This window comes from Pristis pectinata, chromosome 5, assembly GCF_009764475.1.
Source record: "Pristis pectinata isolate sPriPec2 chromosome 5, sPriPec2.1.pri, whole genome shotgun sequence".
NCBI lineage: Eukaryota > Metazoa > Chordata > Chondrichthyes > Rhinopristiformes > Pristidae > Pristis > Pristis pectinata.
In genome coordinates, this window is record NC_067409.1 from 55,506,769 (window position 1) to 55,531,243 (window position 24,475).

Below are 24,475 nucleotides of genomic sequence, written 5' to 3' on the forward strand. Positions count from 1 at the left end.
CAAACAGGGTATAATATGGGAAAATCTCAAATTGACCATTTTGGCAGGAAAAAAGAACCATATTATCTAATTGATGAGAGATTACAGAGTTCTGAGATGGTGAGGGATCTGGACGTCTTACTGCATGATTCACAAATCTCGACTATGCCAATACAGCAATTAATTTGGATAGCTAACAGAATGTTATCATCTACTGCGAGGACAATGGAATACAAAAATAGAGAGATTAAGCTTCAGTTATGTAGTGAATTGGTGAGACCACATCTGTCGTGCTTTATTGGTATTCTTATTTAAAATACTTGGAAACAGTTCAGAGAAGATTGATTTGGCCATTGGCTGGAATGGACAGGTTGTCTAATGTGGAAATATTAAACCGGCAGATTCGGATCCACTGCAGTTTCACCAGACTGAGAGGGGCTTGAGTGTAATATAAACAATCCTGAAGGGTCTTGACAGGGTGGAATTGGAGAGAATATTTCCTCTAATGGCAGAATCTAGAATTTAAAAAATAAGGGGTAACTTAAGTGAAGTAAAAATGAGGTGACCATTTTTCTCTGAAATGCCTCCTTAAAGAACATGTGTAAGCAGAATCCTTGAATTTTTTAAGGCAGAGCTAGATTCTACACAAGCAAGGGGTGAACATTTGCTGTCAGTAGACAACAATGAGGAGTTCAGTTTACCATCAAATCAGTTATGATTGTATTAGATGGGGGAGCAGGAGCGAAGAGCTGAGCTGGCTACTTCTGTTCCTATTTTATGTGTTTGTATGCTGGAAAGGTTCAACATCTGTGGAGAGACAAATAAAAGTTAACATTTCATTGTGAAGAACTTTAATCAGAAAGTAATTGACCTGCAATATTAACTATTCCTTTCACCATAGCACTGTCTGTACTTCTGTTTTATATTTCCGGCATCTGTAGTATTTTGCTTTGGTAACTTTATTGTGGAAATCGTTTTTGCCATAGTAGGGGACAATTGCTATAACTGGAAACCATTGTGAATTATTATCATTTATCAGATAAAGCCATGGAAATTGCAATTTAAGATCCAGCTGTCTTTGCTGTCAGTTGAAGTAATTACATTGGAGATGGGGGGAAAGTGATCTGTCAGGAATGCTTTGACCAGCAGCTCACTCACATTCAGCAGCAGTCTTGGCGATCAGTGAGTGTTTTCTTGCCTCTTATCAGAAATTAGTGCTGTGCTGATAATTTCTTGCATCTCTTCTTTATTTTCTCAACAGATCAAGCAGCTGAAAGGTGTTCAAGGTGTTTCAACACATCTCTTTAAATCATTAAGCTCTTAAATTGATCAGAGAGATAACACTATTGCTGTGGATGCTCAGACATCCCAGCAAAATAAAACACTTGCAAATCCCATGTTTAAGAATAAATAAGATTTATGGAAAGGGGAAGAAGAAAGTTGAGAGAATATATTGGGCTGTTTGGCCATCCATTAAAATCTTTATGACAGGTCACCATTTTAGTCACATTTGTGTTTAGTAATAAATGGCTAACTTAGGTATAAGGATCTTGCATCAATGATTTATCCATTGTTGCTGGCACTGGGAACACTGCAGAATAAACATCTAAGATGTAAGGTTGCCAGCACTCGCAATTCACTATCTGTAACTTCATTGTTCACGATTCATATGAGAAATTCATACATGACTTTCTGCATGTTAAATTCCAAGCATGAACAAAACTTGCCCAAACCTCAGGCCTTTCAAATCAATCATATTTTGCTGACAAAGATGCACTACTTAATTTAAGACAATATAACAGTTAAAAATGTTTACTTGTGTATGACTATTCTCGGAAGGCTGTCAGAAGCAAGAGATGCTCAGTTGAAACCAATGAACAACAGGGTTCCTGGAAGATTAAAACTGGTTATGGAGACCATAGCATTGCCAGTCTAGTTATAACAACAAAATAGCAATTCCAGTTGGGAATGCAAACATATGGTTGAATTTTTACTCCAAAAATCAATATCTTAGTTTTCATTTATCTCAGCGCATAATTGTACTCCAATGACTTTTTAGTTCTTGTCTGGAGATTAGATCTAATTCTCACCTAACCTTATTTCTTCTATCATCATTTAAAGTAAACAATGGAGAAGGAAGAGAAGGAAATCTGTGGAGGTGCACTGCCGTTTGTTAGACCATTGACCATGGCCAACTCTCCTGCTCGTATGTAGGAGGAACAGCCTTCAGCAATGGACCTTCTGTGGTTTGTGGGTATAGGGGTCAGGGTAAGGGAGGTGTTTTCAGACACCCTCCCAATTCCTGGAAGAATAGTCCAGCTATTCCCTTTTTTTAAAAACTGTATGCTCCCTGTTTTAAGGAAAAAGACAGAATTAAAATCTGCTCCTTGCTCTGTTTCCATCCTTGACCACCACTGACCCTTTCACCTCACCCTGTCAAGCCCTCACATGGTCAGGTTCTGACACTGGTTGTAATTTCAGGCTAAACCCCACTTCATTTTTTTTTGTGCACTCAAAGTAAATTGGAACATCCAGTTCAGCTCCAGGTGCTCCCACATACATTGAGATGTCGGGCAAATGAATGCGCATCTGGTTAATGAGCTTGGCTGTTGATGCTGAACTGAAGGAAGCGTCTGGCACAGGGCTGACAAAATTCTGTACTTTGGATTCATGTTCGAGTCACGCAGAAGACCATGGGCAGAAAATATTGCCGGTGTATGGGTGCCTTGTTCGACTTTTCATTGTTGCTTATCAACCCTACCACAACTCTGGCTACCATTGCCACCAATTTGACTCCTCTGACATCTGCCCAACCCAGATCACCCAATAGTCTGCCTGGCTGACTAACACCTGCCCCACCCAATCATCTGACTAAACAAACCAATCCACTCCCTTCAATTATCTGCCTGACTCCACCCCACACATCTGCTCACTCTGCTCAAACACACGATCACCTCCCTGATTTTATTCCCACCTCCTACCATTCAGTCCTCCAATTTATACCCCCACCTCTCCAACAAGCCCCCACCTGCTGCTCTATAATCTTCTTTCTGACCTCCTCCTCATGTATTTCTCTTTGCAATCTCTACACACCCCACCTGCCCAGCTCAGTTTGCCCAACCCACCCACGTATAATCTGTCAAACCCCCACCATGTAATCCTCTCCTCATCCCCACCCCTCCCTGAAGTCTTCTCCCCGGCTCCTACTTCACACTTTCCCCTCCCGACCTCTATGCTTCTGCTTTATCGACCCCTACACTTCCACCTTGTCCCCTCCTGATCATGACTACCCCTCCCTCCCCAACCCTCGCCTGCCTTCCAGTTCCCTCTCAATCCTGTCCCCTCCCCATTCTTTACGTGACTTGTCTTCCCAGTCACCCACTCCCTCCCCATCCCACCTGCACGATCCTTTCCCCATTCGCTCCCTCACTGATCTCTGAAATGTGCTGGGTGATCATGGAAGATGGGCTGATTCCAATGAGCATAGCACCTTGGGGCATTAAAGACAAAAGGCAACACAAGGAGACAGCTGCAGAGTTCAGTGCCACAAGCTAAATCTGCTTAGAAACTCAATGACTTCACCCAGGCTTTGGGAGCTGCATCTTCAATTGCCATATCTTGCCAAACTCAGCCCTTTCCTCCCACATTGCTCATTTCACCACAGTCCCACCACTTGCACACCAACCATCTCTACCAGGCAAAGCATATCTACATTCATACACTCCACTCTGCACATCATTCCCACACTTAGTATTTGCTCCAAGCTGTTCACTTGTATCATTGTAAATTGTATTCTGCCAACTATTCAGCTACGGCAGCCATATACTGACACATTTCCCTCACTTTTGCAACGTACAGTGGCACACACAAAAAAAAAGCAGCAGGACCTAACCAAAGCAGGACATGCATGCTTTCATGTCCTAATCACCATGGATTTGTTCATTACTGGAACAACCAGCGGGGCTGTAGCTATAAAGGGTGAGGATATTTTTTTTTACCTAATCCCATTCTTCACATAACACTTTGCTATTATCCCACAAGCTGCCGATGGTGGAAGCATGTACCCCTCATGTTCCTCTCTGCTCCCTCACCATCACTTTACCCTTTCACTTTTAAGATACTCAGAAAGTGCTCCCTGATCAGGTACTGGAGGAATATCAGGAAAATGATTTCACTCTCTAGCCACCAGCTTACATTCTAATTCTGTAGTCTTCAGAGGTGAGCAGTTCATGGTGAGACACCAGGAACCACTACAATACAGCCAGGACCAGGGCCAGTAATAGCCTGGTGTTAGATGAGCAATGTGGTTCTGTGGCAGAGGGCTCAGATAAGTCAGGCAGGCAAGAGAAGAAGGCTGATGAGAATGCACTACAAAATCCTTGATGTACTATCATACCTTTAAGGTCTGCACTAACAGGTGGAATCCAGCACTAACTAAGCAAATAGCTTTGCGGAGTGCATCCTTTCTGGGCTGATGTGTTGCAGCAGGCACAACATCTGTTCTGGAAAGGATAAATGTCTCTCTCATTCTCCTCCTCCTCCTCCTTGTAGCCTGTCCTGCTCTATGTGCTCCCTGTTCATTCTCCCAGTCATACCGTAATCCAAGGGGAATGCCTGCAAATCACAAGACAGAAGTAGGCCATTCGGCCCATCGAGTCTGCTCCATGAGCTAATGAGCTAAACTAAAACTATTCCTATCCAGCTCCAGTTTCCGGCCTTATCCCCATATCCCTTGATACCTTGACTAATTAGATACCTATCAATCTCCTCCTTAACCACCCCCAATGATCGGGCCTCCACAGCTGTACATGGCAAAGAATTCCATAAATTCACTACCCTCTGGCTAAAGAAATTTCTCCTCATTTCTGTTTTAAACCGTTACCCTCTAATTCTAAGACTGTGCCCTCCAGTCCTGGACTCACCCACCGGGGAAACAGCTTAACCACATCTACTCTGTCCAGTCCTTTCAACATTCTAAATATTTCTATGAGGTCCCCTCTCATTCTTCTGTACTCCAGTGAGTACAGTCCAAGTGCCGACAAACGCTCATCGTTTGTAAGCCCTTTCATTCCGGGAATCATCCTCGTAAATCTTTTCTGAACCCTCTCCAACATCACTACATCCTTCCTAAGATAAGGGGCCCAAAACTGCACACAGTACTCCAAATGAGGCCTCACTACTGCTCCATAGACCCTCATCAACACTTCCTTACTTTTGTACGTTATATCTCTCGAAATGAATGCCAACATAGCATTTGCTATTTTTTTTTACTGCCGATCCATCCTGGTGGTTAACTTTTAGGGTATCCTTCACGAGGACCCCCAAGTCCCTTTGCACTTCTGTACTTTGAATTTTCTCCCCATCTAGATAATAATCTGCCCGTTTATTTCTTTTTCCAAAGTGTACAACGGCACATTTCTCAACATTGAATCTCATCTGTCATTTCTTTGCCCATTCTCCTAAACTATCTAAGTCTCTCTGCAACCTTCCTGCTTCTTCAATACTCCCTATTCCTTCACCTATCTTGGTGTCATCTGCAAACTTAGCCACAAAACCATTTACTCCATAATCCAAATAATTGATGTACAATGTAAAAAGAAGCAGCCCCAACACCAACCCCTGTGGAACAGCACTGGTAACCGGTAGCCAACCAGAACAGGATCCCTTTATTCCCACCCCTTGCTTTCTGCCTACCAGCCAATGCTCCACCCATTCTAATATCCTACCTGTAATTCCATGAGCTCTCATCTTATTAATCAGCCTCTTGTGCGGCACCTTGTCGAAGGCCTTTTGAAAGTCTAGATACACAACATCCACAACCTCTCTCTTATCTATCCTACCTGAGATTTCCTCAAAAAACTCCAATAGGTTGGTCAGGCAGGATCTTCCCTGCATGAAACCATGCTGGCTTGGACCTATCTTGCCTTGCACCTCTAGGTATTCCATAACCTCTTCCTTGAGGATCGATTCCAATAACTTTCCAACCACCGATGTCAGACTAATAGGTCTGTAATTTCCTTTATGCTGCCTCCCACCTTTCTTATACAGCAGAACTATATTTGTGACCCTCCAGTCCTCCAGAACCATGCCGGAGTCTATTGATACCTGGAACATTATCACCAATGCCTCCGCAATCTCTAAAGCCACCTCCTTCTAAACCCAAGGGTGCACTTCATCCAGTCTGGGAGACTTATCTGTCTTTAGTCCATTTAGCTTCCCGAGCACCTTCTTTCTAGTAGTCTTGACTGAACTCAGTTCTATCCCCTGAGACCCCTGACTATCCGATATATTGCTGATGTCCTCCACAGTGAAGACTGATGCAAAACACTCATTTAGTTCCTCTGCCATCTCTTTGTTATCCATCATAATCTCTCCCGCACTGTTTTCAATTGGTCCTATATCAACCTGCGTCTCTATTTTACTCTTAATATATTTTTAAAAAACTCAAATGTCCCTCTGCCTCGGAGCAACTCACTTGTGCAGAAGCCTTGATTTCATCAAAATGCCTTTCAGCATTGGATGCTGCTTGTGGCAGGCACCAAATAATGATGGTGTTGTAACATCAGCCAGATGAAACTGATGAGCAACTGACCTTTCAACTCCCCCTTGGATGTTGGTACCTACAACCTTGATGGTTGAAGGTTCTTCCTGTTGCTGAACACAGGCTGTGTTTGGTTAAGAGAGGTTATTGGCTGGAGTTCTAAACTTCAAAGTGTCACTGTTGGCTTCAAAACAGCTTGTAAATGTGATTGATGTTGTGATCTACCAATCTGTGTATTGCCAGAAGACATTAGCTATGTGCACCGAGCCCTTTGTCAAGATGAGCTCTGGAACAACTCAAGGCTGAGTGTTGTGAATATGTTGCAGATATCCTTTTGCTTTCAGTTAGTATGTTTGGCACCCAAACAATGGCTCCACTTTCGTGTTGTGATATTATATTGACAATGGCACAGTTACTGATACCTTGAACAAATTATTCTCACAAGGTGAAAGAATACCAAATCTGTCGTTTCCATTAATTTAAACAAAACCACACAACACGGTTGAATGGAGGTGTGAACAGATGGCTTTCAAGATGATCTACTACAGAGCACAAGCAAAGAATAGATATATCTAAAGCTGTTACTTAGTACAGACTTTCAGCACTTCAATTGGCAACACTAGTGAAAAAAATGTTCTGCAAATTCATTCTCAACTCAGGTGCTGGATTTTGATAGTGTAGGTACATTGTTATTGTATTAGAATAAGTAGTACAAAATGATAAAGATAAGGAAGGTGTAAGCCGTAGAGTTATATGACACAGAAACAAGACCTATGGCCCATCATGTCCTTGCCAGCTATCAAGTACCTATCTTTGCTCATACCATTTTTCAGCACTCTATCTGTGGCCTTCCACGCCATGGCATATCAAGTGCTCATCTAAATACTTGTTAAATGTTGTGGAAGTACCTGCCTCCAACACCACTTCATGCAGTGTGTTCCAGATTTCAACCACCTGGGTGAAAAAGAATCTTCCTCTAGTCCCCTTTAAATCCCTTACCCCTTACTTTAAACATGCTCCCTCTGGTTATAGACACCTCTGCTAAGAGGAAACTTTTTGAACAATCTTGTACTGTCCTCTCATAATTTTGTAAACTTCAATCAGGTCCCCACTCAGTCACATCTGCTCCTAGTCTCTCCTCTCATTACCGAAACATCCATAACAGGCAACATCCCAGTGAATCTCCTCTGAACCATCTTCAGTGCAATCAAGTCTTTCCAACAATGTACTGATCAGACTTGTATACGGTACTCCAGCTGTGGCCTAACTAATTTTTTATATCGTTGTACGAAAACCTGCTTGTTCTTGTATTCAATACTCCAGCCAATGAAGGCAAGTATCCGAAATGCCTTCCTTACACACCTTTTCTATGCATGGAATCCTTGGAACGGAACATCAAGGTCCCTCAGCTACTACTTCCTAGGTTTCTACGATTCATTGTGTAAATCCTAGTCATTTTAAGTTCCTCTAAATGTCTCACCTAACAGTTTTCAGGATGAAATTCCATCTTATTTTGGTCTGCCCATATTACCAATTCATCAATATTGCTGTATAGCCAAAGTCTACCCTCCTCACTATCAACAACAATGCCAATTATCATGTCATCTATAAACTTTATTGTCATATCACCTACATTCACAACCAAATTATTAACATAAATAACAAACCGTGACAATCCCAGCCCCAGTTCCTGTGGTACACCACTGGTCACAGGTTCCTGATCACAGTAGCAATCTATGAACATCACTGTAAGTTGCCCCTGGTGTATAGGCAAGTGGTAAAATCTGGGGCAGTTGATGGGAATGTGGAGAGAATATGTGGTTGATGGTTGGCATGTTCTGACTTCCACATTGTAATCTTCAGGTGTGGTGATCAGAGCCACATTGACCCACACACTGCAGCTGGCCAGCAGCTCTCTATGGGGTCACTGACCAGCAACCAGCACAATCCAGCACTTATATTTTTCTTCCGTATCCTTTAAGAGGTTGAACATTTCAGCATGATCATACTCAGCTATATTCTATCCACAAATAAATGTTTCCCTCTTATAACTTGGAAGTTTAATTCCAGCTATCAGCTTTATGCCCTTCAATGCTCAGATTATTTTTCTTAAAAGACAAACAGAATGGCGCACAGCACTCCAACTGAAGCAGCCACTGAAACATCTGTGCAGCATCAATCATTTTTAATGATTTTGCTGTATTTGTGAGTCTGTACAGCCCAAGATTTAATTTACTCTCTTGACTGTTGCTCCACACTGTGCTGATGTCATCAATGATCGATCAAACCCTCCCCACCCCAACCCAGATCCCCTGGATTTTTTGCGCAAGTATCTAATATTAAGCACTGCCAAATTGCCCCTCTGGCTGCAAATGTTGCCTGTACGGCATGCTGCGCTAATTCCTCAAACTCCCCTCAGTGTTATACTTCCAGCAGCTCTTTCAATTCTTTTTGGCACAGGCAAATTGCAGGAAGGCTAGAAGACAGTTAACATGATCCATTGTTTATAAAACAAGTAAGGAATAGAGAGAGTAGCTATAGTGTGTCTGCCTAACATTGATGGTGCAAAAATTATGAGGAAAAATACCCACTGGCAGCATGTCAGCATTAATAGAGGCACAAGTTGATTGAGCATGGATTTATTAGGGAAGGTCATACCTGTTTACCTTAAAGAATTGTTTGAAGAGGTAACAAGGAGAATAGCACATATAATCTTATAATGTAATCTAGGTGGATTTGGCATGGTATTTAGCCCAAAGGAGCCAAGAGAAGATGGCAAATTGGATCAATGGGGAAAAATCCATATGTAATGGTTAACACGAGTTTTGGTAACTTGAGAACTGTTTGCAGAGGGATCTGATGAATACGGTACTAGGTCCTTCGCATTTCATGATATATTTCATGACATAAACATAGAAACCATGAATGAGGTGTGCCATTAATATCAAAATTGATTGTATGGTTGTTAGTGACAATGGAAGTTCTAGACTTTTGGGAGGTATCAGTGGACTGAATAGGTGAATGCAAAACTGATGAATGAAATTGAAACTGGAAAAGTTTGATGTACAGGTAATGCATTTGGGGATAGCAAACAAGACAAGCAACTTTGAGGTAAATGATGGAATTGATGACATTGTGGCCATGTTTGTCGACAATTCCAAGGTAAGTGGAGGCACAGGTAGTGTTGTGAAGGCAGGAAGTCTGCAGAAGCACTTGGACAGGTTAGGAGAGTGGGTAAAGAAGTGGCAGATGGAATATAGTGTAGAGAAGTGTACGGTCATGCACTTTGGCAGGAAGAAGAAAGGTATGGACTATTTTTCTAAGTGGGGAGAGAATTCAGCAATAGGAAGTGCAAAGGTAAATCCTAATTCAGGATTTCCTTTAGGTATTGGTATTGGTTTATTATTGTCACTTGTACTGAGGTACAGTGAAAAACTTGTCTTGCATGCCATTCATACAGATCAATTCATTACACAGTGCTTTGAGGTAGTAGAGGGTAAAAACAATAACAGAATACAGAATAAAGTGTCACAGCTACAGGGAAGTGCAGTGCAGGTAGACAATAAGGTGCAAGGTCATAACAAGGTAGATTGTGAGGTCAAGAGTCCATCTCATCATACAAGGGAACCATTCAATAGTCTTATCACAGAGGCATACAGGTTAACTTACAGGTTGAGTCAGTAGTAAAGAAGGCAAATGCAATGTTAACATTGATTTTGAGAGGACTAGAATATAAAAGCAAATATTTACTGCTGAGGTTTTATAAGGCGTTGGCCAAACCACATTTGGAATATTGTGAGCAATTTTGGGCCCCATATCTACGGAAAGATGTGCTGGCCCTGGAGATGGTCCAGAGGAGGTTGACAAGAATGGTCCCAGGAATGAAAGGCTTAACGTATGAGGAGTATTTGATGGCTCTGGGCCTGTACTCAATGGAGTTCAGGAGGATGAGGTGGGATCTCATTGAAACCTACTAAATACTGAAAGACTTAGATAGAGTGGACGTGGAAAAGATGTTTCCATTAGTAGGAGAGTCTAGGATCTGAGGGCACAGCCTCAGAATAAAGGGACGTCCCTTTAGAACTGAGATGAGGAGGAACTTCTTCAGCCAAATGGTGGTGAATCTGTGGAATTCATTGCCACAGAGGGCTGTGGAGACCAAGTCATTGGGTGTATTTAAGACAGAGATTGATAGGTTCTTGTTTGGTAAGGGGGTTAAGGGTTATGGGGAGAAGGCAGGAGAATGGGATTGAGAAAAAAAAATCAGCCATGATCGAATGGTAGAGCAGACTTGATGCGCCGAATAACCTGATTCTGCTCCTATATCTTATAGTATGATATGATTTAAAAAAACAGTGTGAAAACAGAAATAGAAGAATCTTGGTGGATATGTCTGACTACCCTCAGAGATCTGTTGACAGGTAGTTAAGAAGGCATGTGGAATATTTGTCCTTATTGACCATGACACAGAATGGGAAGGCAGGTAGGTCAAGATAGAACTATATAATATATCAGTTAAGCCAAAGCAATAAGTATGATTGTGGTCACAACATTATAGGAAGGTTACTGTACAATGCCATGGGAGAGAGTGCAGAGATTTCTGAGCTTGTTGCCGGGATTGGAGAAGTTTATCTCTAGCAAGAGTAGTCAGGCTATTTTTTTCCTTTGGAATGAAGGAGACTGGGGGGGTTTAATTGAGATGTACAAATTTATGAGAGGCTTCAGTGTGCATAGTGGAACTATTTTTTTTGATAGAGACGCCAGTAACTGGGAGACATAAATTGAAATTACTTGGTAGAATTGGAGGGGAGGTTCAAAAAAAAATTCTCAAAGAGTAATGGAAGTTTAGAACTCACGACACAGGTAGCTCACTTAATGCTCAAGGTACTTACCCAGAAACGAGCAATCACAGAATCAGCACTGAAAGGAGTCATTATCGCATTGTGTATAGAGAGTTATGTTACTTATAGTGCTGCTGTGGCAGAAATCTGGCGAGAGTCCCTGTCTGCTGTGCTGGAACTTGGGTGCCGGAAACCTGGCACAAATTGAGCAATGCATTGCCCACGGCTTGATGTGGAGAGATTACCCACATGGGCTGGTGTTGGTGTGTTCAGGTGAGTTGTGCAGCTACTCAGTGCTGGAACGTGAGGCTTGGGGCTGCAGCCTGGCTGGCGTGGTAAGTACAGACCATTGCTGTGGTCTGACAGTGCTCCATGTGTGGCCCAACTGCCCGGATCCCACAGTCTCTCCCGTCAACAAATGGAATTGTTGGAAGCCACTGTCTCCCACTTTCTCTGTTTGACAGCACAGCTCTTCCCCAGCCCAGACATTTATCTTTGGTAAGAAATTCAATGGCCAGCAACCACCATTGAGCTTGTTACCATTGAGAAATATCTGAGCTGGGGAGAGCTATGCAGGCAAACAGGGGGAGACAGTAGCTTCCAACACATCCAGCAGGTGATGGGAAAAGACCCTAGGGATGCAGGCAGTCTCTCAGTGCATGGAGCAAATGATGTCAGTACCCAACAGTGGCCTGCACTTATCGTGCCAGCCAGGGGACAGTCCCATGCTCCACATCGGAGAGCTGAGCGGCCTCACCTCAGCCTGCCCAGCACCAGCCCTCTACACCCTGAGTCATGGGTAATTCATGATTGCAGCAGCTTGAGTGGATAGCTTTCTAAAAGTACAAAGGGTACACACCTTGTAACAAATCAGTGCTCTGTAGTTTGAAGCAGGATACAAGTGTATCAGAAAACGTGGTGGATGCAGAAACCCCCTACAAAATTAACAGGTGCTTGGGTGAACAATTAAAAAGCCATAACCTGCAAGCTACTGACTAAGATCTGAGATTTGCAATAACTTAAATGGTTCGGTTTTGTTGCGGGCATAGCCGTGAGGTTCTGAATGGCTAACTCCTGCATTGTGAACTGCTGTCATTCCGTGGAGGACAGCTGCTTTAGCTTCATGCTAAACTCATGGTTGACCAGAGTTTTTATAAACCGATATTTATGGAGGATGATAGACTAACTACGAAGTCGCTGAGTTTAGAAATAACTAAGGTATGGATGTTTGTTTCAGCAGCAGATGGACTGAGGTATTGGAAGCATTATGTTGGTGCAAGGTTGTGACTGTATCCTGGCTAACCTCTGAGTCATTGGGCTATATCTGACACTCTGTTGCTGTGTAGGCATTGACAGAGGAATGCCAAATGCCAAAGTTATTTCTTTCAATTCAATTTCCATCACACTTTTTACCCTTTTCCCTTGGTCTGAAATATTATTTTCTTCATTTGCCTTATAGGGGCAGAAACTGTATACGAGTGTCAGAAGCTTGAAGGTGCTCAGCCATGTTATCACAATTTCAGACACATTTCCTTTTCACTCAGTAATTCAGTTGCTTATTCCCAGATAATCACTGGCTTGCCTCTTTAAACAGCAATGGGGTTGTTCCAACCACATGGCATGTCATTGTTTCTCAGGTATATTTGGGCTTAGAAGCATTGGAGCCTCATTCAGAAATTTTTTTGTATTCATTCTCGCAGTATAAGCCTTGCTGGTTGGACAGATATTTAATTCCCAATCTTAATGGAATTGAGTGATTTGCCAGGACAATTATGAATCAATAACGAACAGGCAGGGAATAGAGGGATATGGACCATGTGCAAGCAGCTGGAATTAATTTAGATTTGCATCATGGTCAGCTCAGTTATGGTAGGCCAAAGGGCCTGTTCCTGTGCTGTACTGTTTTATGTTCTATGTTATTGCTAAACTGGAACAGCATACAGCAAAGAATTGAGAAAATTAGTAAGATTTCTTCTTATTTCAAATAGTTAAGTGACCACTTCGAATTTTAAAAAGAAAGTAAGAGCTTCAGGGTTACATAAACTGATATCTGGTTTTAATTTCCAGGTTATAGGTTCTATTCAGAATCTCAAACAGCCAGGGTTGATTTTTAATTCAAATCCCCATTTTAAAACCAGTATTGAGGGAATCCTAGAAGCTGCAACATTTGAAGCTGGAAGCACTTGCTATGGTCAGGGAAAAGCTGTGAACACAAGATCTCTCAGTTCTTCTCCACAAAGCAACGGCTCAACTACAACAACAAATTCGGAAAAAGGAATCCCACCTCCCATAAGGCCAACATCAATTTCTTTTACTGTTGAGTTCATTCCTGTGCTTAAGCTGCTTATCGTTTGCAAAATATTGTTACTGAGCAGTGACATTTATCTGGGTACTGACCATCAGAGAGGGAAGAAACTGACACACAGGCATACTGAGAGCCTTGCAGGATTTTCTTAAAATAAACTTTGTATTAACATTTAGACAGATTGATTTGATCTCAGCTGCCCAGTTTTGTTTGCCAGAGAAATAAATCTGCCACCCTTACTCAACAATCTGAACAAGCAGCTCAGTTCGAGTGTAATTAGAGATAGAAAATAATTGTTGGCTTCACTGGAAATGTCCACGTCCTGTGAATGAATAATTTAAAAAAATCAAAAATGCTCACGGTGTGGGATCAAAATAACAAATGGTGTGGGATTTTTCCCCTTCTTTTTCCTATGATCTTGTTCAGGGTGGATGTAAGTTTTGAACAGCAGGTTACCTCAGAACCACCAATGCAAGGTTAGGGCTCCAAATTGATTTCCACCTTCTTCAGCCTTTGGCAACGTTGTAGTGAGAATACAACAGAAGGACTGTGGGTTTGCAGTTTCCAGTTCTCTAGCCCAATTATGTTTAATCTAAGATACTATTTCCCCACTTCACTTCTAAAGAAGAAAAATGTTTTATGCACCTTTTTCTACCAACCACGCAGTCTCTTAGATCCTATTATTGCCTAATTTCTCAGTCAGAAACGGCCAGCCTTTTGTTTTGGTGGAGTTCTAGCAATCTTCCCAATTCTAGATGTTAGTCCCAAAACTCCAGTGTAATGAAATTCCTTATAATTGCCTGAAGTTTCTTTCTATAAAGTCAGACGTAGGAGGTATCCCAAAAGGCAAAACAAAGCCAGGACGTGATTTAGAGAAGCTGTCATCTGGTTGTGAAATGTTCCATTTTTGGAATACTGTTGGCTAGCTAGGTGAAGCTTGGCTTTGTGACTGCATCAAGACTTCTTGTGAAACAAATCCCTCCTTACACAAATGTGATTCATGCCAACCCTCTTTAGATATTAACCTGGCACTTCTCACAGTCACTCCACTGTCAACCCTCTCCTTCAGAAGACACACTCAAACACACGAGTACACCTAACTAGACATTGCTTAACTGCATTGTTCTGCATCCTCTCGAGATGCTTGCGCACAAATAGCAGCTGTGCTACTCCGGTCCATTAGTCAGACCTTTAAATATTTATATGTGTGGCCTGTTGCTCTATCTGCAGTAGTGGTTAGAAACAAATTTATACTCGAGCAATTCATTGTGTCTGCCCAGGGACAAGTGCAGCTATTAAAAAGATAGATAGCAAAACCTGAATTTATATTGTACTTTTTATGTCCTTTGCAGGGTATCCCAGAACATTGTGCAGCCAATTAAGTATTTTTTGAAGAGCAGTTACTGTTCCACTGTAAGAATCATAGCAACCAATTTCTGCATAGTAAGCTCTCACAAATAGTCATGCGGTAATGACCAGATAGTCTGTTTTTGACAATGTCATTCAAAGATCATGGCCTTCGGGACATTTGCCCTGCCCCTGTCATGGAATCTTTAATATCCACCTGGGAGAGTAGACAGAGCCATGGTATAACACCCCATCTGACAGATGGCACTTTTGACAGAGCAGCTTGCCTTCAGTGCCACATTGGGGTAACAGTCTTGTTTGTATTGGTATTGGTTTATGATTGTCACTTGTACCGAGGTACAGTGAAAAGCTTGTCTTACAAACCGATCATACAGGTCAATTCATTACACAGTGCAGTTACATTGAGTTAGTACAAAGTGCATTGATGTAGCACAGGTAAAAACAGTAACAGTACAGACTAGTGTCACAGCTACAGAGGAAGTGCAGTGCAATAAGGTGCAAGGTGACAACAAGGTAGATCGTGAGGTCATAGTCCATCTCATTGTATAAGGGAACCATTCAATAGTCTTATTACAGTGGGGTAGAAGCTGTCAAGTCTGGTGGTACGTGCCCTCAGGCTCCTGTATCTTCTATCCGATGAAAGAGGAGAGAAGAGAGAATGTCCCGGGTAGGTGGGGTCTTTGATTATGCTGGCTGCTACACCAAGACAACAAGAGGTAAAGACAGAGTCCAAGGAGGGGAGGCTGGTGTCCGTGATGCTCTGGGCTGTGTCCACAACTCCCTGCAGCTTCTTGCGGTCCTGGACAGAGAAGCTGCCATACCAAGCCGTGATACATCCAGATAGGATGCTTTCTATGGTGCATCAGTAAAAATTGGTGAGAGTCAAAGGGGACAAACCAAATTTCTTTAGCCTCCTGAGGAAGTAGAGGTGCTGGTGAGCTTTCTTGGCTGTGGCATCTACGTGATTTGACCAGGACAGGCTGTTGGTGATGTTCACTCCCAGGAACTTGAAGCTCTCAACCCTCTCGACCTCAGCACCATTGATGCAGACAGGTGCTTGTACACCACCCCCTTTCCTGAAGTCAATGACCAGCTCTTTTGTTTTGTTGACATTGAGGGAAAAGTTGTTGTCATGATACCATTCCACTAAGCTCTCTATCTCCTTCCTGTACTCCGACTCATCGCTGTTTGAGATACGGCCTACAACGGTGGTATCATCTGCAAACTTGTAGATGGAGTTAGAGCAGAATCTAGCCACACAGTCGTGGGTGTATAGGGAGTAGAGTAGAGGGCTGAGGACGCAGCCTTGTGGGACACCAGTGTTGAGAATAATCGTGCCAGAGGTATTGCTGCCTATCCTCCCTGATTGCGGTCTGTTGGTTAGAAAGTCAAGGATCCAGTTACAGAGGGAGGTGTTGAGTCCTAGGTCTCGGAGTTTGGTGACAAGCTTGCTTGGAATTATTGTATTGAAGGCAGAGCTGTAGTCAATAAACAATAGTCTAACGTATGTGTCTTTACTGTCCAGATGCTCTAGAGCTGAGTGTAGGGCCAGGGAGATGGCATCCACTGTAGACCTGTTTCGCTGATAGGCGAATTGCAGTGGGTCCAGGTTGTCTGGTAGGCTGGAGTTGATGCGTGCCATGACCAACCTCTCAAAGCACTTCATGATGGTGGATGTCAGAGCCACTGGTCGGTAGTCATTGAGGCATGTTACCTTGCTTTCCTTTGGTACCGGGATGATAGTGGTCTTCTTAAAACAGGAGGGAACCTGAGATTGAAGCAGGGAGAGGTTGAATATGTCCGCAAATACTTCTGCCAGCTGATCAGCTCAAGCTCTGAGCACGTGGCCCGGGACACCATCTGGGTTCATGTCTCTGGAATGTGACCTGAAGCCACACTGTTATGATTCAAAGATAAGAGAGCTCTCAAGTGACAAAGTTGAAAAGGAAACTTTGTTATTTTGATATTATCAAGAATACAAGAAAAAAGGAGCAGGAGTAGGCCTGCTGGTTCCTTAATCTGCCCTGCCATTCAATATGATTGTGGCTGACCTACACAGGCCTCAATTCCTCTCTGTACTAGAAAACTGTAGTCCTCAATTCCACTCCTCCCCCCACCAAATCGATCAAAAGTTTATCCACCTCCACTTTAAATACTTCTAATGTCCTAACCCGCCCCCCCCCCCCCAACTCTCTGGGGTTCAGAATTCCAGATTTTCACTGCACTCTGTAAAATAAGTGTCAGTACGGTATTTGATTACATCCATGACAACTGCTTATCTTACACCTTAATATGTTCATAGAAGCTTACAATGACCCCTCAACAGACTTTGAAGAAGCTTATTCCTACTTATTCTTCCCCCTAGCTGTGCAAGTAACACTTCATTTGGCAAAAATACTCCTTTAGGTCGTCCTTGGGATTAATTTTCTGACTGAGAACGAGAACTGTCTTTTCAGGCTCTAGTGCTGTGCCTCAGTTATTTCATTTAGTTAAAGAAAATTCTTAAGATGCAGAATCTTCCGAAGAATTCAAAAGCAAAATAATGCAGATGATAAAACCAGAAACTGCTGGAAGTACTCAGCAGGGCAGGGAGCGTGGATGACAGAAAAAATAGAATTCCAAGTCAATGACCAGTTCTGGTGAGAGTTCATTGATTTGCAATGTTAACTCTGTTTCTCTCTCCACAGATTCTGCCTGACCTGCTGAGCAATTCCAGTGTTTTCTATTTTTATTTTCTAAAAGAATATTTGTACACACCATCCATAAGCAGAGCATCCATGTGCCGAGAATAAACAAATTGTGCTGATATTAATACGGTTACTACTGTTCTAAAATGAGCTAACGATTTGGTCATGACATGTAAGTTTTATATCAGAAGACAATAGGTTACAGGGAAATAAGTGGGGAAGTTGGGTTGATGGGATTGGTCTGAGGGATGTCAAAGACTTGATGGGCCACATGGTCTCCTCCTATGATGTCAGTAAATACGAGACAGGTCATTATAGATAGGTATGCGCTGTTCTAAGTCACAAAGCAGCCAATTATTGCATTTACCCTATGTCTTTGCTTAAACAACACAATGGCTGTGACATAGTTTGGGTTCTTCAGCCACATTTCCCTGGAACAGGTTTGGTCCTGGGAGCTACAAGTTATTCCTCATCACTCAAGCTACACAGGCAATGTAGTAGTAACAGTAGTTTGATTATATTTGAAGTTTGGTTCCATTGACTTCAAGGGAACTGGATTTCAGAAGGAAAAAGTAATGCACAGGCACTGCATTATTACGGATTTAGGCAATTGGGTTAAATTTCTACCCTATGAAACTTTAATCATAGAATTGTTTAGCACAGAAGAAGCCCTTTGTGAGCTCTTCATAGAACAATCCTGTCGATCCCATTCCTCTCTCTTTTCCCATAGCCCAGCCAGTTATTCTCTTTCAAACGTCCATCACATTATCTTTGAAATCACTGATTCATTCTGTTTCCACCATCCCTACAGGGAGTGAATTAAAGATTAAAAACTCCTCTCTGTATTTTTTTTTGGAAAAAAATATCTCCTCACATCCACTTTGCACTTTTTGCCAAAGATTTTAAGCCCATGCCCATCAGACCATTAGCCATTTGCAAATAGGAACAGCTTCCCTCAAAAAGGTGTTAGCTGAAGGAATGTGAACCAACCATTTATTGACCCAGCACTTTCCTTCAGTTCAGCAACAAATCAATGTTACCGTCGAGTCACCAGAACCTTCTTCACTGACTGTCAGTGGGGGTTCGGCCAGAACTCTTTGGCTTTAGCCCTTTTCTCACAGCCTTGATCCAGTTAAACATATGAGCAGTGATTGCCAGAGGAGAGAGAGAGAGATTGTTATCAGAGCATCATTTAGCAGAGAATAACACAAAAAATTGTAGCAGAACTAAAGTCTTTGGGAAAATCTTCGAGGTATGACAATTCAATCATCAAGGAATATCTGCAAGTGTAGGAAGTCTTTGAAATTGGAGAAAACCTGTTATTAACTGATCAACAGTTAATAGGAGGGAATTTTTTTCTAATCAAGGCAAGATGATTTTGGTAAAGTGCAAAGGAAGGTTAGTTAAAGACAAGATTAGAAGTAAATCATAAAGTGGTTCAATATTTAAAACTCATGATAATTTCATAGTGGAAAAAGAGAGGGCAAGGGACAACATTCCCATAGAGCTGCAGTGCAGATTGGCAGTTTGTGTTAATACCCTGCAGAGCACCAGAGAATAAATGTTGTAAAGCTTATAAAAGCAGAAAATGCTGAAAACACTTAGCAGGTTAGACCACGTCTGTGGAAGAAAACAGACCTAACATTTCAGGTCAATGATCCTTCATCAGAATAAGAAAGTTATCACAGCTTAAGTAAACTGCCATGATAAGAGCTTCATTATGCCATCTACCAAGTAAATATTGCAAAGATAATTTAATTTATTCATTGTCCACAAAGATAAAAATCAGTGCAAGTTGTGTTTTGGCATAAAAAGGATACTTTGGTGAAATGTGAGTCAGCAGTGGTGCTGTTGTTTGTGCGCTGCAGTCAATGGTATTTAATACCAATACCAATCAGCTTCCATCGTTGTAAGATCTTACTTCACCAATAGATCAGTAAAGATCTAATGTTTTCTTACCAGCAGTAAACCAGAGGTTAATGTATGCTCAAATTTTGTATTACAGAGAATCTGCATGGCTGCCTCTCTCCATTAAACTAAAGAATAAAAGTCTCTGTACTGATTAAAGCTCAGATCCATTCTTTTGAAGCAAATCAAAACAACATGCTGAAACATGGGCAGAAAACTGCTGCCTGTGAAGTGGATGCATCATGGTCCATGATTGTATTGTTGCTATGTTTGTTTTGTACAAAGTAGCACAACAGAAATCCAATCATGGATGTCGCTGTTGCTGCCTCTGCAGTGGAATATAAATTGCACATGAGGCTTAATAAATAAAATTATCTGCAAGATATTTCACTGCACTGATTGGCCTGATGTATTTGGGAACAAAGTCAAAAGTAGGTGTACTCTTTGTCATTAAGGAGGGATTTGCAGATCTGTTAATTAATGAGAATTAAATTGGGCAAAGAGGAAACTATCTGGAAAAGGACACACATTTCATTTGAGAGATATAAATGGGAATATTAATGAGATAATAAGGAAATGATTTCTATGCCAGGTGACAATTTATTTTGTAAGTGTATGAAAATCAGATTACCTCATTTAGTAATTGAAATTTGCTTTTTCAATCAAGCAGAAACAAATATTCACTTGTCGGATTGGATATTTTAGATATACGTAACTTCAAACAAGGTTACTGAACAAGTACAGAGAACCATAGTATTTCTGCTATCAGTCTTTAAAAATTTTTCAAGTCTTATAGGCTCATCTCCTTTGAAAGTGGATTGTGGCTGGAAAGAAAATATAATATCGGGGTTCTTTGGCTTATCTTGTGAGCAAGGAACTGAACTGACTCTAACTCAAAACTCAGCACAGCATGACTGTTTATTCCAAAGAGTTTTCCTGGCTGGTTGAACAAGCCTGTACAGATGATTGCTTCAACACAGTGCAGTCAATAACATGACACTGTGCTTGATGAGGTATCAGCCTTAAAACATTAGTCACACCTTCTCAGCCAAAACAAAAGACAATTACAATCTTCACTGACATTTCTATGGTCATCTGCTGGAAATATTTGAATATGCTCCTCCTTTTTCTTTTCAGATAAAGTGGAAATTAAAGTTGGAGAATATAATGCTGTAGCAGACTCCCTGGAGCTCATTAATGACACTCTGAGGTTTCCAGGTAGGACATGTTTCTATGTGATAAATGCTTTGAGTTTATAATTCTGCTCCCTTATCCTGACTAAAATACACAAGCTCTTAATCACACTTATTTGCCATTTGTCTGCATATTTTATCCTGTCTATGCCCTAAAAGCTGGCCAAGCACTGAATTATGGGGCTCACCACTTCCAATTCTGATCTAATATACTCAACACTCAGTTACCCTCAGTGTTTCCAGCCCACCAACAAACTTGCTTTCCATTCAGCTATATTTCCTCATATCATTTGCAATGATTTTTGTAGCAAACATCCTGTGATATATCTTTTAAAAGTCTTCTAAAATTCCATCCATGCTGCATTCACTGAATTTCATTTATCCAATCAGTTTCTTACAATTTTACTGCAGGGTCCTTGTAAAAGAGAAATCTTTCCATACTGATCCTCCTCAGAAGTAACTTTCAACTGGTCATTTCTGAAGTGGGCCTTTGTACCTCAAGACACACAATGGCACAGTTAGCTGCCCTAAGTGGCTGCTGAGAGCCAACATTCTGGCCACCACAGTGCTCTGAGTATGCAACAAAGTTAGTCGAATAAGTGGTCCTCATATTACAAGAAAATTATCCTTCAGGGGAGTGCAAACAAATGCAGTGCCTGATGAGTGGTGACAACTGAGGATTATTTTGCCATCTCAATGGTGTTTGTTTTTAAAGGTACTGAATTGTAAACCTTTTAAAGATAATTGAATAATTAATTCTTGGCCCTCAGTTTGTCAGCCTAGTGTTGAATAGAACAAGATGGCTTGAACTTCGTGATGCTGATTCATGCTGTATGATTTACAAGGCTGACAGGGCAACATATATTTTGTTCCTCATAGAACATAGAACAGTACAGCACAGTTCAGACCCTTTGGCCCACAATATTGTACCGATCTATATAAACACCTACTCCCTGATCAGTCTAACCTTTCCCTCCAACACAGCCCATAACCCTCCATTTTACTTACTTCCGTGTGCTTATCTATGAGTGATTTAAATGTCTCTATTTTGTCAACCTCTACCACCACCCTGGAAGTGCATTCCAGGCATCCACCGCTCTCTGTGTAAAAAAAAACTTACCTTTGACATCTCCCCTAAACTTTCCTCCTCTGACCTTAAACTAATGTCCTCTAGTATTGGCCATTGCTGCCCTGGGGAAAAGGTGCTGGCTGTCCACTCTATTGATGCCCCTCATAATCTTATACACTTTTATCAAGGCACCTCTCATCCTGTGTCGCTCAAATACTACTGTTTTCCTATTTTCTTTGATAATTTAATAGACCGGCCAAAGCATTTTAACCAAACTAACAGTGGGACTCTAATTTATATCATCTTAAGTTGAAGCTTCTGTTCCTGCTTTCAGGTGTTGAACCTCCAAAGGATAGGACCATCATACAGCCACAACTGCGCAAGATTTCCCTGACACTCTACTGCATTCTTTCTGCTTTAACCATTCTAGGAATGTTCATGTCCAGTGCTTTCCTCTTCTTCAACATCAAAAATCGAAATCAGAAGTAAGGTTCTTTCTTTAGCTCTTGATTTTAAAGCTCATGTGACTAATAAAGATAAGACATCGTTATTAGTCACATGTACATCGAAGCACATGGTGAAATGCATCTTCTTGCGTAGAATGTTCTGGGGGCAGCCTGCAAGTGTCGCCATGCTTCTAGCGCCAACATAGCATGCCCGCAACTCCCTAACCTGTACGTCTTTGGAATGTGGGAGGAAACCAAAGCACCTGGAGGAAACCCACACAGACACGAGGAGAACGTACAAACTCCTTACAGACAGCGGCTGGAATTGAACCTACGTCGCTGGCGCTGTAATAGCGTTACGCTAATCGCTACACCACCGTGCCTGTCACACTAAGAGTTCAGATAACATCATAGAACTCCCATTGTGGCTCAGATGATTAATTCTCTTCACATGAATTGCAGATTGCAGTTGTGACACTGATCTGAGGTTGTTAATTTTAACAAAACTTTCATTATATCCTAAGGCTCAAGAGATTAGTTTTGTTCAGCTCCAAGTCCACATATATGCCAATGGAAATCAGTTATGTTGATACCAAGTGCTATCCATGAAACTGACACGAGATGGCATTCATACTGAAAAATTAACTATTGTCTTGGAATTGCTGTAAATTTATCAAATGATATCGGTTGAACGAATAAATGGACCAATCACTATCAAATCTAAATGTTTAAACTGTCATAAACCTCGACGGAACTTATTCTGTGGTGTTTAATGATGGTTTCAGGACTGAGTCAAAGAGCTGTATAGCACAGAAACAGACCTTTCAGCCCACCACATCCATACTAACATTTAGGCCCATCTGCACTAATCCCAGTTGCCCACAGTAGGACTGTATCCTTCTGTGCCTTGCCTATTCTATTCTGTCTCAGTATTTTTGAAATGTAATGATATCTTCTGACTTCACCACCTCTGGCAGCATATCCCAGATATCATATAACATAGGACATAGAACAATGCAGCATAGGAACAGGCCCTTTGGCCCATGATGTCTGTGCCGACCATGATGCCAATTTATACTAATCAAATCTGCCTGCACATGGTCTTTATCCTTCCATTCCCAGCCCGTTCATCTGCCTGTCTAAATGCCTCTTAAATGTTGCTATCATACCTGCTTCCAGCACTTCCCCGGCAGGATATTCTGGACACCTGCCACACTCTGTTAAAAAAAACAAATAAAATTGCCACATAAATCTCCTTTAAACTTTCCCGCTCTCACCGTGTAGTTATACCTTCTGGTATTTGACATTTCCACCCTGGGAAGAAGATTGACTATCTACCCTATCTTTACCTCTCACAAATTTATATACTTCTTTCAGCTTGCTGGTCAGCCTCCCATGCTCCAGAGAAAACAATCCAGACTCATCGGAAGTCTCCTTATAGCTAAAACTCTGTAATCCAGGCAACATCTTGGTGAACCTCTTCTGCACCCCCTGCAAAGCCTCCACATGCTTCCTGTAATACGGCAACCAGAACTGCACACAATAGCAACCACTCTCTTTGTAAAAGAATTTACACCTCAGGTCCCCTCTCACCTTAAACCTGTGCCCTCTTGTTTTTGATACCCCACCATGGGAAAAAAAGGTTTTGACTATCTACCCTTTCTATGTCTCTCATAATCTTGTATCACTCTGTCAGGTTACCTCTGAGCCTCCTTTGCTCAAAAGAAAACAAGGCCAGCCTATCCAATCTTTTCCCATAACTGAAGTTCTCCAATCCAGGCAACATCCTGGTTAGTCTTTGCACTTGGGTACAATCATGTCCACTCTATAGTGTGCCAACCAAAAGTGTACACAATATTCCAAGTGCCACCTGACTTAGTGGAATTGTTCTCGTAACTGTTCTTTGCGGTTGTCAGTTCCACAATACCCACTGGAATTAACTTGATACGTCATCTATAAGTACAAGCCTCCATTATTGTTTTAGCTGACTGAAATTCAACACTGGTGTCACCTTGTTAATGATTTGCAAGAAAAATTTCCAAATCCCTGAGACAAGTATTTGTCAATGTTCACAAACTAAATGAGCTGGAATGCAGAGCCAACTATGGTCCATTCAAATCAATTAAAAAGACCATTAT

At 41.7% G+C, this 24,475-nt stretch overlaps 1 protein-coding gene across 2 annotated transcripts in view; it reads left to right on the forward strand.

Moving 5' to 3' along the window:
• gabbr2 (gamma-aminobutyric acid (GABA) B receptor, 2) overlaps positions 1-24,475 on the forward strand; it is a 692,216-nt gene that overhangs the window by 539,180 nt on the left and 128,561 nt on the right. For both annotated transcript variants that reach the window (XM_052016888.1, XM_052016889.1), the window contains 2 exons: positions 20,767-20,847; positions 22,226-22,376. In XM_052016888.1, coding sequence (XP_051872848.1) covers positions 20,767-20,847; positions 22,226-22,376 — 232 coding nt within the window. The remainder of the gene's footprint in view (positions 1-20,766; positions 20,848-22,225; positions 22,377-24,475) is intronic.